General features: G+C 39.6%; 4 protein-coding genes across 7 annotated transcripts; 2 read left to right on the top strand and 2 right to left on the bottom strand.

The window, feature by feature from the left end:
- Positions 1-34: 34 nt before the first annotated feature.
- LOC133463970 (sphingomyelin synthase-related protein 1-like) lies at positions 35-7646 on the bottom strand. Of its 4 annotated transcripts, none has more exons than XM_061745822.1 (6): positions 7536-7646; positions 3734-4363; positions 3466-3561; positions 3268-3385; positions 2981-3131; positions 35-1060 (listed from the first exon to the last, which is right to left on the bottom strand). In XM_061745822.1, exons 2-6 carry the CDS (start codon positions 4357-4359, stop codon positions 756-758), a joined length of 1296 nt encoding a protein of 431 aa, XP_061601806.1. In that variant the 5' UTR covers positions 4360-4363; positions 7536-7646; the 3' UTR covers positions 35-755. The 4 variants fall into 4 exon arrangements, with proteins under 4 accessions (XP_061601806.1, XP_061601808.1, XP_061601805.1 ...); XM_061745824.1 differs by having other exon boundaries at positions 3734-4360; XM_061745821.1 differs by lacking the exon at positions 7536-7646 and adding an exon at positions 7119-7275.
- Positions 7647-7883: 237 nt separating this feature from the next.
- LOC133463412 (dual specificity protein phosphatase 13A-like) lies at positions 7884-9834 on the top strand. Its single transcript, XM_061744945.1, has 3 exons — positions 7884-8246; positions 9327-9523; positions 9616-9834. Exons 1-3 carry the CDS (start codon positions 8026-8028, stop codon positions 9819-9821), a joined length of 624 nt encoding a protein of 207 aa, XP_061600929.1. The 5' UTR covers positions 7884-8025; the 3' UTR covers positions 9822-9834.
- Positions 9835-10204: 370 nt separating this feature from the next.
- zgc:153981 (dual specificity protein phosphatase family protein) lies at positions 10205-11324 on the top strand. Its single transcript, XM_061744946.1, has 3 exons — positions 10205-10344; positions 10605-10822; positions 10908-11324. The coding sequence occupies exons 1-3, from the start codon at positions 10220-10222 to the stop codon at positions 11117-11119; spliced, it is 555 nt and encodes a 184-aa protein (XP_061600930.1). The 5' UTR covers positions 10205-10219; the 3' UTR covers positions 11120-11324.
- Positions 11325-11661: 337 nt separating this feature from the next.
- LOC133463613 (dual specificity phosphatase 29-like) lies at positions 11662-16620 on the bottom strand. The gene is made up of 4 exons (XM_061745241.1): positions 16519-16620; positions 15010-15212; positions 14683-14906; positions 11662-12847 (listed from the first exon to the last, which is right to left on the bottom strand). Exons 2-4 carry the CDS (start codon positions 15186-15188, stop codon positions 12624-12626), a joined length of 627 nt encoding a protein of 208 aa, XP_061601225.1. The 5' UTR covers positions 15189-15212; positions 16519-16620; the 3' UTR covers positions 11662-12623.
- Between the last annotated feature and the right edge of the window lie 181 nt (positions 16621-16801).

The following is a 16801-nucleotide window of genomic DNA, read 5'->3' as shown; positions in this document are numbered from 1 at the left end:
AACTTCAATGGCTTATTGGCAAATGCTCAGTTATTTGGTTGAAAATGAATGAGTGCATAAAAATATTTACCCTCCTAAAGTGACACAATTAAATAGAACGTAGCTCTAAAATTCCCTTTAGTGCAAGTGGAATGAGTTGCTCATTTGGTAGAAATCATTAAATTGATGCTATCTGCAGCTTCACAACATGTCACCACTGTGACTTCCCAAAAAACAAAAAAACAAGTATAAACTTCATTTGAAGCTGTATAAAGTCACAAATAATCCAAGCTAATATTCAACTGTAAACATCCACCAGATGAGAGCTCAGAATTACATAAATGCTTATTTAAAAGCAAAACAAAAACAAAACAAATCAGTGCAACTGAATTCTTAGGTCCTGTTTAACAGATGTTAAATATGAAGTTACAACTAGCAGCTGTTTGGCAACAAATATAAAATAAAACCATCATAAAATGAATGAAACTTTCCTGTATTGTTGGTGTTGTTTTTCTTCTCACCACCATTCATTTTCTGTACAGATGAATGAAACTTCAAGAGGTGGAAGCAGCTTCAAATTCAGCGTTCTGATAGGAAAGTGTCATCTAACGTTGCATAGACTACGTTTCTCAAATTGTGAAACGATTCTGTTAAACCTGAGAATAAACAAATACTGATTATTTGCATTTACAAATGAGATGAACAACTTGCATTCAATAATTTAACCCCCCCGCCCCCCCAGGCACAAATGAGGTCCATTTATCTTCAAGAGCTCTTTATCCAAACACAGTTTTCATATAGGCAGGCTTGTTGAAGGGCCAATGATACTGGTTGGGGACGGGTCCGTTCACATTGCACTCAAAGAAGGAGAACATGGGGAACCAAATGCGTGCCCTGCGACTGTGCTGATAGGCACGGGTGTTGGCTAAGGTGTGGTAGTACAGGAAGAGACGGGTCGTGATGTAGAAAGCGATGAACACATCGATCGAGTAGTGCTCGTGAGCTGCCAGGATGAAGAAAATCCCAAACAGGTTTAACACCCAGGAGATGGTATGGATTAGATTCCAGTTCCGTGGGGTGTCTGCAAGTGAAAGAAATCATTACAGCAAGAAATCTGGCATGATTCTTTTTTTTATTTAAGATAAAACCCAAAGACAAAGTTGCATGAAAGCAAATCTGTACCATAATTCAATTTAAAATGTATTAACAAATGCTTTTTTATTTTTACAATATAGCTGCACATTTTCTCCACTCATGAACAAAATTAATAACTCTTTCCAAACTGCGTTTTCATTTTCATCAGCATCAAACATGCACAACGCCCCCTCACATATTGGATGTGTAGCACGGTCAGGCTGGGGACTGAAGAACAGGGACCACTGGCATCAATCTCTATCCTGCTTGATATTGCCAGTTCCATTTGAAAATTGCTACACTTTTTGCAGGGCAGGCATGAAAACGAAAAAGCAATGTAATTTTCTTTATCATTTTAATTAAGTCACTGAATGAGCAGTCTTGAAGAAGAAATTTGAAAATACAGTTTGGATGATTTATTAATGTAATTTATGAGTCACACAATCCAGCTGTTTCTGAAAATGAAAAAAGCATTTCTATTAATCCATTTTAATTTGAATTATGGTAGAGATTTGCTTCCTTAGACCATAACTAGACTGGCATCAGTAAACAGCATCCAAAAAGGTGTGCGGTGGAGTAGGAACGGCGGTGAATGATTGTTATTGGTTTTGCAGTGAAGCTTTGTTTATCCAAGGCAATTCTGCAGCCATCTAGGTTGCTTTTAATAATGGCTCTTGAACCCCTGTATAAGTCATCATAAAAAGCCCATGCATTGCCATTTGGTACAATACATTCTGTATTGGTGGAAATATCTGTAATGGTGAACACACTTGATATCTTTTTTCAACATTTGGCCAAAAAAGAGACTGCTTTAGTAGTAAATACTGCATGTTTCTAGTAACATCATTAATTTTTTTGCTTTCACATTGGTATTAGGATTAATGTCCCCCCATACCAACTTTATATTCTTTAGAATGAGCTGCAGGCCTGAAATACAGAGTTAATGTGTACTCTCAAATTAAATGATTTTCACAGGGCAAAAGATAAACAGTGATGTGTTCATATTGTCTGTTGATAATGATAAGGTATGTTTTTTCCTATCCTGATTTCTCTTTTCCAGACTTGGGTTCTCTGTTGTGAAAGGCTGATGTAGCTCATTAGCACCCTTTTCGCAGCATCCATTCAAGCACACTTCGTGACATACCTCTTATTAATACTGGTACTTCAGTTTATTTTAAGTGGATTCTACAGTCAGGGAAAATAAGGACTTCATAAAAGCTAATTTCTCATTGTTCATAAACATCATATTCTGTAAAGTGGGGAAGGTCAGCACGACTTATACCCCCCCCCCCCGTGTTTGCTCATCTGTATCTTTCTGGTCTAAACTAGTTTGTTGGCTGCAGTCGTATCTTCAGTTTTGGCTGGGACTCTGTAAAAATAACACACTATCATTTCAGTAGCACTAGTGGCTGTCAAGCTTCGACAGTGCCAAGGCTCCTCCATGAGATAAAACCTAAAATAAACATGCAAAGATGAGTGTTGGTTTTGTACTCTCATGCTTTTCTTTGGTAAGAGTGTGGTTTAATTTTCATGACACCTACATAAAAACTTAGAATATTAATGATGTATAATTTATAACTTCTTATAATATAAAATACCCTCATTTATTAAAAGATGGTTGAAATTTCCATGTTCTCTTTTCAAGATGCCACTCTCGCCTTTGGGGTCGCTGTCTTGATGAAACAACAAACTACGCCCAAGCTTCTACTCCCGAGTTCACTGGTTTGAGGTTATGTTTATGAAAAGTCAAAGTGTTCATTGAATAGTCAAACAACAGATGGAAAGAAAGCTAATGAACAATCCCCTTTAACTTAATATATAAAAGTCATACTTTCTGACATCAAAAGTTAACAAATTAAATACTCACATTCAGTCACAAAGAAGTTGAGCATCGTCAAGACAACAGTGTGCCCACTGAACATGTAGTCTCCACAGGTTTGGACGCCCGTCAGAGTCATCCCAAAACCACTCCAGATTGCCAGTGCTCTCTGGATCTTTCCCCAGGAATCATCATATGTCTTGAGAGAGGGACAAAAAATATTTGTGCTATGAATGCAAGAGATTGATCCCACTAGTTGCAAATTACTACTTCAAAATCAAGATAATATAAAGTCTAATCTTTACAGAATTCTACGAGTTACGAGTTACACCCACCTTACTGACACACTTAAGGTGTTGTCCAGGAACTGAGAGCGAGGTGACAAACATGGTGCAGCAACGAATCAAAAACACTGTTCCCATCAAAGAGCACAGCCTTCTGAATAGGATTGATCTGAAATGTTAACAGAACATCCGCACGTATTAACACACTGCATCTTATACTGTAAAGTTCACAGCGAGAAGTGGGAATACCTGTGTTTGTGAAGGAGCAGGATCAACAAAAACATGTAACACAAGATGATGCCACAAGCCTCAGCCATTGCAAAAGCCCAAGGGATTCTGGGTACACTGTGAGAATACAAAAACATCCGTATCAGGTTGTAGATAAGATACGGCAGCAGGAGAATGTTTACTAAGATCCATGAAAATTCCAGGGAAGTTGCTCAAAAACTTCCCTGGAATTTCCATGAAGATATTTACTGATAGTTATCGGTGCAAACTACATAAGGCGTGTTCGTACCTGTCCAGGAATATATCAGGAAGTGGTGGGTATGTCCTCATATCTGGGACGCGCTCATGTACAATGACCATGACAAAAGAGGTGAATCCAAAAACAGAAAATACATATAGGCAACTGAGGATGGTCTTCCACACCTCCGGGTCCAATCGACCAGCCAGCTGCTGACGACTTCCCCCGTTGGAGTGTGCGTGGCATAATGTTGCTCCAGACACATATCCACATCTATCTCTGTTCCTCAGTCGCACCTCAGTCCCATTGCACAAGTAATTATTCCCGTTATACCCCCTCTTTTCTGCTCCATCACAGCTCCAGTTGACTCCTGCAACACCCAGCGAAAAGCCAACAGGATGAGAGTCTGCAGTCCGAAGACCGAGTTCCTCCAGCTGGGCCTGGTTTTGTCGTTGGAGCCGGTGGAGGGCTATGGTCAGCCTTTTGATGTCTCCCAGCACAGTGAGGCTCAGCGGGGGACCCCGCAGGTCAGCCTCAGTAAGAGCCAGCAGGCTGAGCCCATCAAGGCGGTGCTGTGTGCACAACAACTCCACATACTCCCCAAAGCCTTCTTGCTGAAGCCACTGGGCCACTTGAGTGCAGCTCCATGCACTTACGCTGTCCTCTGACTGAGCCATGCTGCTGAAGACACAAACAGATTAAGGCTGTGTAAATTGATAAAGAGGAAAATAACAGACATGTGAGGCACAAAACTCAAGATCTGAACATCAAGGAGCCAGACATGTCATCAAAAGGACACAAGGCATGCATACTAATGTATAATGTTTGAAAACTGAATATCATTACGGTCTGCGTTTACTTCTGGCTGCAGTTGACTGTTCTGCAGATTTTCCTCCAATGTAGTCTTTTCCACCCATCAATCTAATTTTCAAATGGCACGTTTATATCAAATCAAAAATTTAAACACTAACATTAAACACCCTATCTTGAAGCACCAATCATGTTTTCACAATGGTTGATTTAATAAAAAAAAAACAAATATGAAAAGAATATTATCTAGTTGATTTATCATTCAGCCAACTAATTACTCTAAAAACAAGCTGTATACATTGTTCAGTGTGCAGCTCAGTGTATTGTATGACAAAATGATCGCATGATGGCGTCTTTTAAGACGTAGCTTTCTTGTATAAAGGGACTGTTGTGTTGGGCGGGAAGGGAAAAATAAATAAATAAATACATTCTAGCACTGGCATGACTCACAGCAGTCTGACCAGCACGTATTCATGCTGTACCCTCCTATGTGATGTCTTGCTTGTGTTGTTCTATCAGATGTAACTTGCTTTGGATAAAAGCATCTGCTAAATTAGAGTAGTAGTAGTAGTAGCAGTGTATTTGACCAGTTTTTCTGACAGCTGATTAGTTGGTCAGGTATTTTTTTTAAACCATTTCTTTAAATTTCATAAAAGGTCCACCAGTATGCTTTACAACTTTCACAATGCACAGCCATTTTATTGAATGTATTGACTTGAATGCCAAAAATGTCTTAAATTATATATTGATATGATGGATAAAATCATTATGACAAATAATGACAGCCAGCGCAGATGTAATCTTCTTTTTAGCAGCTTTCTTGTGCTCTTATTCAATGTGACCCAGCATTAAATGCTGTAGCCTTCTCAGTGCTCCTAGTTACTGTATTCAGGCCAGTGTGCAGCAGCTACCAGTAAGACTGAGTTCTCTCTTCTCATAAATAGCTACGGATCCAGCTAATACAAACAACCATCTTTGGCCCTCTCACAGAGTCATTTCACAATTTACAAAAAAGAACAGCGAGTCACTGAGCAATTGGATCACACACACACACAAATGGAATAGTGAGTACACTCAGTTTATGCATGGAGCCCCCTGCACTGACAACTCACTCTTTTTCCTTTTGCCCTTTGACCTTCTGATAAGCTCACTACAGTCCTGAACTTCCAACTGCTCCAAAGGTCTGCAACACTGTTGACTTCTGAATGTAAATGACATCCTGCATGCTGATAGGACTCTACATACACGGTTTAGATTATCAGAGTAAGCAGTTTTTAATCAGAGGTGAATGGAACATCACCGACTTGTTGGCAGATATTAGCTTAAAGTAGGAATAATACACTAAGGTATCAAATGTTGATGATTATATTTATTGGAAACCTCTAAATACATTTGTTTTAATAGTTGGAATTGTGAATTGTTCATTTAAAGTGATATAAAATAAGAAAATCCTGGCACATTTGAGATTATAGTTACATTGATTCCAATTTTTTGCTGATTCTAGTTTCAGATTTTCTGAAAAGCTCTGAGATGCAAATACCTTTTTGGTACTGAACTAACTTAATTGCATATTTTAACGTAATCGCACTTGGTTTGTTTTTAATCCCGTGCCAGCAAGTTGAAGCACTTCTAAGAGTTGGATTGAGTTTGTGGTCAAATGTTTTGATTATTGCTCCGCCACACTTTGTTTTTGTAATTTCTTTTTAAAATGCCTTACAGGCTGGGAAAAAAAAACATATCAGTATTGTAAGATGATTCTTTGCCGACCCATTCTCCCAAATCAATGAACAAATAAGTAAGAAAAAAAGAACAAAACACAAACATTTTTAAGACTGTGCATATGAAGTATTTACTGAAAAGGAAAGACAAGAAAAAGCCACTATTTGACCGATTCTGATCAGCAGCGGATTTCACCTCCACTAGAGAGGGCTCATAGAATGAGCTAATTAATGTGTTAGCAGATGGGAAGAAATGTAATTAGCATTAGTTAGAATGACTTACAGCCAAAAATGCAAATTACTTTGATCTTGGAGCAGTAAAACTATGGAGCTCTTCTAGTGACACTTGCACTTTCAGTATTTACTGAGATTTAACTGAGAAATCATTATATATATATATATATATATATATATATATATATATATATATATATATATATATATATATATATATATATACACACACACACACACACACACACACATACAAACACACGCACACGCACACAGCTCCAGTCTTTGAATCTTTGACACTTTAACATTGATAGCTTGACAGTTTTGTTTTAAAAGTTCTAAAAGCTGTTCAAAAACTGAATTCTTCTTTCAAAAAGGTGTGCAAGTATCTTCTCACACAAACATTTCTGTATCAGTGTTGTTTCTCAGGGTGTGCTTCACCATTAGATCAACAGCCACACCTAACATGACATTACTTCACTGCAACATGTGATGAAATTCATCACTTCAGATTAACGGTTCCCAGCAACTGTCACACACTAAAATGTCTCATCATTAATGCAGATCATAATAGCTAAACTAGTGAATAATGCATAGTGAGTAGAATAATCAAACATGGCCAATAGGCTGACTAGTCATACAAATGTACATATCTGATAGCTAAAGCAACTTACCAGGACAGCTGGTGTTCTGTTCCCCAAAAGAGAAATAAGTTATTTTTAACTAGCCTCTAGATTTTACTGGCAACATCCTGTAAGTTCTTCACCCGTGGCTTTACTTGGGATAAATAAGAGCCATGTCAGCTTGTTTGCCTGCCCGGCTTACAGTGAGTCAGAGAGTGACACACAGCTGTGAGACAGAAAGCCCTTCAGTGTGTGTGAGACAAAGACAGTTAGACAAAGAGCTTTCAGTCTGCTCACCTCCCAGCCATGCAGGGTTCAACTGTGGACAAATCCTACATACACACGATTTGTTTCACTTAAATCTAAAGTGTACACATGTTCAAATCAGAACAAACCACAGGAAGTGCATTTAGTTTTTTCTAACTTACTTTAAAAAAGATAATCTAGAGCAATATTTGCCTCTCTTACCGAAAAGATCCACTGTCACAGTGCTGTCAGAGGGCGTAGATGAACTCTCTTCTTGTTTCTCCACTCCCAAGAGTATTTAATAGCCAACATGGTCCTGACAACTAGGCAACACCAAACAGGAAGCAGCAATAATAAACAATACCAATAAAGAAGAGCAGAGTGCCTCATGCAGGACTGCTGCTTGGATGACACTGACACCTGCTGGGCACCCTTAGGAGAAACTAAGATCTGATTACAGGTCATACTCTAACTCATCTGAAAAAGGCACACGTCGTGATTAGATTTCCACCTAACAATCACGTGCTGTCATTTTCTAACCAGTGTTATAACTGTAGATGCTTGGTGGAGAGTTTGCGAGCCTGTGCCAAAGTGAGCCACCTGTTTGCAACACTCACCAAGTGAGGGAAGTAAAAGTTCACAGGCAACAGGCAGCACCGCGATTTAGCTGTAGAGAAAAGAACAGAGCGGTATTCACACCATCAACGTAGCCATGACTGATGGAAATGCACCTCCAGGTGCTGTAACAGCGGAGAAATGTGATGTTCAAGATTCAAAGCAGAGCAGTGAAATGGACCCAGAGGTGGAGGAGCAGCACAAATGTGCCACAGGTGAGACCCAGCCCCTCCAGGAGCTGGAAGAGGTTTTGCATTCAGCTCCACGCTCATGTCACCATGGAGATGAGGTGTGGCCCAACCTGATTTTGGGAGACATGTGAGTATCCCCATCCTGGATTTAAGATCACACGCATCACTTAAATTCTTATTAAAGGGATTGTGACATGAAAAACAATTTTTTCTTGATTTTTTGTGTTTTGTTGGGTGTCTTGACATCAATTACACCCAAAAAACAACGAACTTTTAACATTCAGTGTATTGTGTGCTTTCTGGGATTTGCCGCATAACTATGTAAAAACGGCGCATGTGGTTTGCTGGCGGGCCGTTACGTAACGGCCCACTAAATCACCGCCCCCTCCACCCAGCTCCCTGTCTCCTCTCCTCTCCAGCGCACCATAAAGGCTGATTTATGGTTCCGCGTTACACCGACGTAGAGCCTACGGCGTAGGGTTACGCGGCGACGCGCACCGTACGCTGAACCCTACGGCGTAGGCTCTGCGTCGATTTAACGCGGAACCATAAATCAGGCTTAACACGGAGCTGTTTAGAGCGTCTTTTGTTCTAATCACCGGAGGAAAACTGCTAAGAAGACCCGCGGCCACTGACTGGACTTAAGATAAGGGGACACTGTTGCTGCATGCCTTTATTTTTATGATTGTTTGCGGTGGACTGCTTTTCTGTGCATGCTTCGCCTGTCGCTCCCGGCTTAACTCTCCGACGCCGCTGTTAGAAGTCCGGTTCGGTGTGCGCACGGACTTCATCCCCGGGCTGTAGTCGCCCTGTCTGGGCTGTGTGTGTGGGTGTTTGTGGCATGGATGTATTATAGAACATTATAGATACATTATATGTATTATAGGTTTGTGGTCGGTGTGCGCGCGTGTGTGTGGAGACGCGGGCAGAAGTTTGTAGCAGTTGGTTGGAGGAGGAGGCATGGAGGAGGAGCGGAGCAATGATTGACAGGAAAGGGGGGAAAGGAAGCATTTTTCACGGCGCAAAAAAAGACTGTAATAAAAAGCCAGGAATGGAGTACTAGAGTTAAGTTGTTACACCCTTTTAGACACATTTGAGGGATGTTGGCCAAGACTTTTAATAGTGTTAAAAGCATTTTTAAAATGATGTCACAATACCTTTAATGGATTAGATTTCGCCTTTGTGCCAGGTATATGTCTCATGACAGGTATGGACTGTGGCAGCTGGACATCACACATGTGCTGAATGCCGCACATGGTAAACTGTGCTGCAAAGGCACAGATGACTTCTATGGGACTACGGTGAAATATTACGGGGTCCCAGCCAATGACCTGCCAACATTTGACCTTTCACCTTTTTTCCACCCTGCTGCAATGTTCATTCACCAGGCTTTGACATCAGGAGGTACTTCATCTAGCTAAGAAATTACACAATAATGATGACACAGGTGGAGCTGGCATGTGTCTCCCTTTTTTAATGGCTTTCTTGGTTTCCAGGGAAGGTTTTTGTGCACTGTGCTGTGGGTGTGAGCCGCTCAGCTGCACTGGTCCTGGCCTACCTGATGATTCATCATCGTCTCAGTCTTCTGTCTTCCATTCGCTGTGTGCAACAGAAAAGATGGATTTTCCCTAATAGAGGATTCTTACAACAACTTATCTACCTGGACCAAAAACTGCAGGAAGAACGGCTAAAACAACCCTAATGGCATAATAAAAGCAACATCCAATCATCTTGTTATCTCTTAACTGCTTGGTCAACCCTGTTTTCATTTGTATACAGCATATAAAAAGGTATATATAGAAACAAGTTTTCCGCTGTGTTCATTCCCCTCCCTTTTTTTGTTCTGATGTAAGCTCAGTGTTGGCAAATGTGTCTGGGATCAGCGGGCAGACCAATCACACCTGCTGTATCATTAAATAACCCCACATCCAGTCAGAGAGAGCACGCTGGACACGGGGAGCTAATTTTGGAGCCGGACAACACTCCGAATTGGCCACCTGCTTGCGCCTCTCACTGAGCTGTAGACTGTGTGGCTGTGGAGGAACGGTGGGGTCGGGCAGCAGAAGCAGCGCAGGCTTCTGCTGAAGGTGTGTAGGCAGAATGTCAGAGAGCGGCCAGCGACAGGACCTGGTGCTCATTAAAGAAATGGAGCTCCTCTTGGATTCCTGCACACTGGAGCTCACGCCAGTGGATGAAGTCTGGCCCAGCTTGTACATAGGAAACGTGTGAGTGCCTCTTGTTTGAAGGCAGAAGGTTACTTAATTTGTTATATAGTATATAGTTTAGCTTTATCATAATTACAATGTAGCTCCAAGCAAGTATCTGTATTTGCCATGAATATATATGATATCATGTTTAATGGGCTTTTCTACAATGTCAATTATTTACTCATATATAATAGCATGTACTGCTCACTGCAAGGCTCCTTTTTTTTTCATCTTTTTAATTCTTGGTCTTGTATGTGTGTGATTTTTTTTTCTCCCAGGGCTGCTGCACAGAACAGAAAAACATTACATAAGCTTGGCATCACCCATGTCCTGAATGCGGCACACTCCAAGCAAGGCAGCCTAGGTGACCAGAGTTTTTATGGGAACACATGTGTTTACGCCGGCATCCCAGGAGAGGATTCCGACCACTTCGACCTCAGTCAGTACTTCAAATTTGCAGCTGACTTCATACATAAAGGCCTAAAGAGTAAAAAAGGTAAATGGATGGAACATCGTGTATTCCATCAGTCTTTATAGTTGTTCCCACAGCTGACTCACGTTTCCTTGCTTTTACTCCACAGGGAAAGTGCTGGTGCACTGCATCATGGGTATGAGTCGATCAGCCACTTTGGTCCTGGCTTACCTCATGTTGAAGCAGCGTCTCCCTCTGAGAGATGCACTGCGACATGTCATCCAAAAACGAGCCATTTACCCCAACAGGAATTTCATGTCTCTCCTTCTCAAACTGGATGAACAGCTGACAAGAAAAAGGACTCTGTGCCCTCTTCTCTGACATTCATCTTTTTCTTCTGTTCTTTTTCTTCATTATCCAATTTCCTACATCTCGACCTGTCTGTATCTTACACTGCAGTCTGATCATTACTGTCAGTGATTGTAAATAATGATTTCTTACTTCAGTGCATTAGGTAAAACATTGTGATTCCATTGATTGAAATTAAATTCCATATTGTTGTCAATGTTTAATGTACCACATGGATGCATCAGGAGTTTTCATGATCTGTTCATTCACTTTGCATGTATGTCTTTGTACTTGTAAGTCAACTCATCAACTCCCACAATACATTACAATAATAACTCAAACAATTAACAATAACAAGCTCAGATCTAATGACTGGTAAGCTATCTTGATCTTTTTTTTCAATTATTATAATTTTAAAAGAGATAAAATTGCTGTGAGCTTAACAAGTTCCGTGTTGGCAGAAAAACAGGAAAATTCCTACTAAGAAAAATAAGTTAATGTTGGCCACACCTACGGTAATGTGAGAAAATGACAGGGTAGATGAAATTGTATTTTTTTTAATTTAGTGCATCAATACTGACTTTGGTCTACAGCAATGTGAAATTGGAAGATACAATTTTTTGATAAATAGATGAGACAGAGACAAAAAATGGCTGCCACTAATTACAATATTACTTAAGAAATGTGTCATCTTAGCTGGAAAAATATGTGGAACTGCTCTACTAAGCAGACAAAGAAAACAAACCAGCAACTAAATAAATGACGCCATAGATTTATAACTAGTATAAAGAAGCACCAAGTTCTTAATGTTAATTCTCTTGCAGAAAAAGTAAAACTAAAACAACTTCACGACTTTTAGGTTTGCCAAACCCTATTAAAAAAAAAGAAAAGACAGAAATCATTTTGACATTCAAAGTTGTAATCTGAAAGAGAAAAGAGCATGTTTATCAACCTCTGAGATGCTGGATTTAAAGTAAATGAGTGGTGATATGAATATGTTTTACATACAGATGATGATCATCATCCTGTTGGTGTGGACAGATAATTGGACCTCAACATTGGTACATACCGTACACCTTAAGCCTCTCTTAGTTCAGTTTGGTGTCAGAAATTTCTCTTAAAATCTCTCTGAAAAGAGACAAATTCTAGGATTAATTTGTAGGGGGTTTCATGTGTCTTTTGATGTGTTTGCATTTGACAAAAACCTGGTATTTATATATAATTTACTTGCACATCTCTGAGGTGACTGTGAGTACATATGATGCATATGTTTTTCTTTTCGTCTACAATTTTTACATTTCTTTGCAACATCACAAGCTTCTATAATAAGATTATCAAATGACACTAGCTAGGCTTTTTGAGGCATTTAGGCTTACCATATCCAGTCCCTCGTAGCCTACAGTCCTACAAAAAAGCCATCAAAGACATGAAAGGAAAAAAGAACAGAACAACTTGATGTCTAGAAAAATAAACATTTAGGCTGACATGAGACAGAATCAAAAGAGCTAAAGTGAGCACATAGGCACATTATCCGGTATCATTGTTTTTGCATCTCTCTTTTTAGTCTCATCTTCTCCTCTTGCAATGTGATGTCCAAGGCTCTGAGCTGTTTGAGGAAGCCATGATTGGGCAGGATACAGCGGTGCTGGCGCACATGATCTATAGCATCCACTACAGTTAAACTGCGTTTCATCATCAGGTATGCCAAGACCAAAGTTGCCGACCTGCTCCGACCCATCACGCAGTGCACTAACACCTTGCCTGAAAAAAATAATAAAATAAAAGAAAGAAAGAAATAACAATAGCTGAGTTGACTCGACCCAAAAATGAGATACCAGCCTCTTGTCCAGGACATAGTAAAGCTGTTGTGTTTTACACACCAACACAGAGACACGCACAAAAAACTAAAAAAACAACGGCCTCTCCAGTGGTGAACAGTAACGGAGTAAATTTACTTGAGTACTGTACTTAAGTACATATCCAGAGGATTTGTACTTTACTTGAGTATTAGATTTCTTTGGTACTTATTACTCTTACTTGAATACATTTCCAAGACAAATATTATTACTTTTACTCGAGTAAATTTCTAGGAAGGCTGAAAAGTACTTGTTACTTTCAGGTCTGCTCTTTTTTCTTCTTCCCTAAAATCCTATTGGATACAAGCTGTTTTTGTCAAAGGAGGAGACCTATCACAGTGCACGCTCTCCACTGGGATGTACGTAAAGTGGAAATACGTCAAGCCTCCTCAAAACGATACCGCCAAAGTAGCCTGCGTTTGTCAAGACAGAGCCGCAACAAGTCAAGAATTAGCCGCAACAATGGCTACGTCAGGAGAAGAAAGACAATCCGCTGAGTCGTCTGAGTCTGATAATGAGCCGGACTCGGAGCAGGGACTTTCACAAAATCCTTGGCCGTATCTTAACTCAATGTTTGAGTTCGACCGAGTAAAAAACGAGGGCACAGACAAACCACAGACATTTACAACTTAAACTTTACAACTTAAAATAATTTAGAAAAAAATATAGTAATTTACTGATGTGGAAAATAAGAAATGTACTCTTACTCTTACTTTTACCTAAAGTAAATTTAAAAGCATTTACTTTTGGATACTTAAGTACCTTTAAAAGCAAGTACTTTTCTACTCTAACTCGAGTAATATTTTGACTGAGTGTTACATCCCTGTAAATTTACTGTTTTTGTTTATTTATTATTTGTGAGTATCTGGTACTGGGGTGCAGAGGTTTGGTTGGGAGGGTATTCCCTGTTGGAGGTGGCCACTACTAAGTCACCTGTGAGCTCAGGTCCTCTGGTGTGGGAGGAGTTGGAGCTGCTGCAGGTGTGCTGATGGAGAGCGACGCCCACCTCTACCGGAAGCCAACCAGAGGGAACCTCTCCCCCTACAAAGCTGCTGCTGGAGCAGTGCTCGTTGGCAGTCGTCTCACGCAAACCCATGTGTGAAGACGTGCTGTCCGTCGTGGATGTTGTGTGAGCTTTGGGGCTAAATGTTTGGTTTCCCTCAGCCTTTCTGCCCTTAAGTTTGGTTCCTGCTAAATCTTGTTTGTTGTAGCACTTGTGAATGGAAGCAGTAAGATAAATACTAGATGGCTCCAACGCCTGACTATGTAAAAGCCTAATTTGTTTAGGATTGATTTAGAATAGTCAGTTTAGTATAGTTAATTTTGTTGTACTTTTGTTTTGGTTAAAGGTTAGGTTTAGTTAGTGGATTTATTATTTTAAGGTTAGGGTCCAGTTCTTATGCTTGTTTCTTTGGTTTACGTTGGAGTCATTTTCTTTATATAAACTTTAGTTCTTTGGGTTTAATTTGTAAACTGCTTCCCATCACTATTGTAAATAATCACTTGCATCATTTTTTTTTCAACCTGAACAAAAGAACCATTGGTCACAATAAAACACATCTTTGCTCGCAAAACCTGCCTTTCATTTTTCGTATTCTATGATCCCTGTAGCAGAGTACGTAATACTGAGCTGCTTTTACTTGTAACGGAGTAAATTTTGACCAGTAGTATTTGTACTCTTACTCAAGTACTGGGGTCGAGTACTCTGTCCACCTCTGGGCCTCTCACATTAGCACTTACTCTGTGGATGGCTGAGAGCCTCGTGGATGAATTCTGCTGCAGGACAGAAGTACTGTGACATGTTAAAAGTGGGTTTGTCATCAGCTTCAACACCAAAGTACTTGATGTCCATGTCCCTGTAGTAAGCAGCACCAGTCACAACATTATTCCACTTTCCCTCTGCCGCATTCAGGACATGTGTAATACCCAGATCCTTCAGGCCAGGCCGCTCCAGAGCAGTTTTCCTGTGTTCATGCAACACACATTCAATGCATATGTATGATTTATACGGTGCTGTGTTCCAGTAGATAGAAACAAAAGAAGCTTTCATTTTGTGGGTTTACTCACTCGTCACCGATATAAACACTGGGCCACACCTGATTGGCATGTGCATACTGAGCAATGGTGCCGGTCCAGAACATCTGCTCCAAGTCTAATGTTCCTGGTGTGATGTAATCTCTGTCCGGGTCCACCTGCACTGCTGCATATGGATTTCTGTTTGTGGACTTCATTTCACAGGAGATCATGTGTCAATTCTTTGAGAGTAGACCCTGCAATGAAATGAAGATGATGAATAATGCCACTAAACGTGACAGTGAAGAGCATACTCAAACACTAAAACAAACAATCAAAATGAAAGTCACATGTTACGCACAGTGTAAATGACCAAAAACCAAAGCCTTTTTTAATCCTTGCAAGGCGCTACAGGTTAGACAAGCCCTCTGAGGACCTGACGGCCTTCGATCCGGCTTGGGTCATTTTTAATCTGCAAAATCTCCAAACCCTAGTAACAGCACTTTCTGAAAAACTCACATGCTTCCCAATTGTGAGCACCTGATAAATGTGATCATATGTGGGAAAATATGTCACCAAATGTTCAAATCAGTTCAGTTCAGTTCAAGTCAATTAAATTACATTCAATTCAACTTTATTATGGGTGAATGCGTAGATCTGTGTATATTTATGTTCAGAAATGGGCAGCAAATGATATATGTGTATGTATATGTATATATATACATAGTGTAAATACGTATATTTATATAAATATCTATATGGGCATATGTGTACAAATATATAGAAATATTCAACTATGTGTATGTATGTATGCATGTATAAGTATGTGTGTGAGTATAATTACAGTATATAATAGTAATAATAACAATACTGTTACTTAGCAGTGTGAGTACAGTGTGTGAATAATTATAAATACAGGTTAAATGATCAGTGAATGGGGTAGGACTAAATAAGTTTACACTTCTTCCTACTCCTTTTTTGGCACATGTAATTCAAGTTAGCAAGTTTTAAAGGATGAAATTCCTTGTTTTATTTTGTTGTTGTTTTCTTAAACTTCTCATGAAGTGTAGCTTCTTTTTTTTACATGTACAAAAATAAAATAAATCAAATCAAATTAATCCCTGAATAGAACCTCTGTGACACATATAACATATAAAAACAATGGTGGAGTTCACGTGTAAAATATTACCTAGTGTTGGAACATGTGATAACATGTGCAGCACATGTTGTATAGTGTCTTTGTAGTGTTTGCACATTAATTACCTCTGTTTTCCCACATGTAATTGCATTTTATGAAAAACTTGGAAAAATCTGACATGTATGTACTATGTACTGTGAATTTGATCAATACAACTTTTGTTTACTTTGATATTCATGCATATCTGTTAAATGCCAATGTATATTCTATATTATTTGCTAAGAATTATCCTTTGGAGTAAAACAGTGTTGTGAACTGAAGTTGGAAGTAAATGTTAAGGTGTCTACTCAGAGAATTGGCAGCCTAAAGACAAAATACACTACAAAACAGAGAAAGAAAATATTGAGTAGCAAGAGAGTACTCACCTCTATCAAATCTGTCAGTAAGTGGACCTCAGATTTCTCACTGCTAATATGTGAACTCTCGCTCTCTCACTGTGTGTGTGTGTGTGTGTGTGTGTGTGTGTGTGTGTGTGTGTGTGTGTGTGTGTGTGTGTGTGTGTGTGTGTGTGTGTGTGTGTGTGTGTGTGTGTGTGTGTGTGTGTGTGTGTGTGTGTGTGTGTGTGTGTGTGTGTGTCTAGAAATACATCTGCAAGACGCACAAAGATTGAGTTACAGATTTGTTCTCTGTCAGGCTGTGTTTAGGATT

This window comes from Cololabis saira, chromosome 17, assembly GCF_033807715.1.
Source record: "Cololabis saira isolate AMF1-May2022 chromosome 17, fColSai1.1, whole genome shotgun sequence".
NCBI lineage: Eukaryota > Metazoa > Chordata > Actinopteri > Beloniformes > Belonidae > Cololabis > Cololabis saira.
Note: the sequence above shows the minus strand (reverse complement) of the source record. Positions and strands in the feature narration are given on the sequence as shown.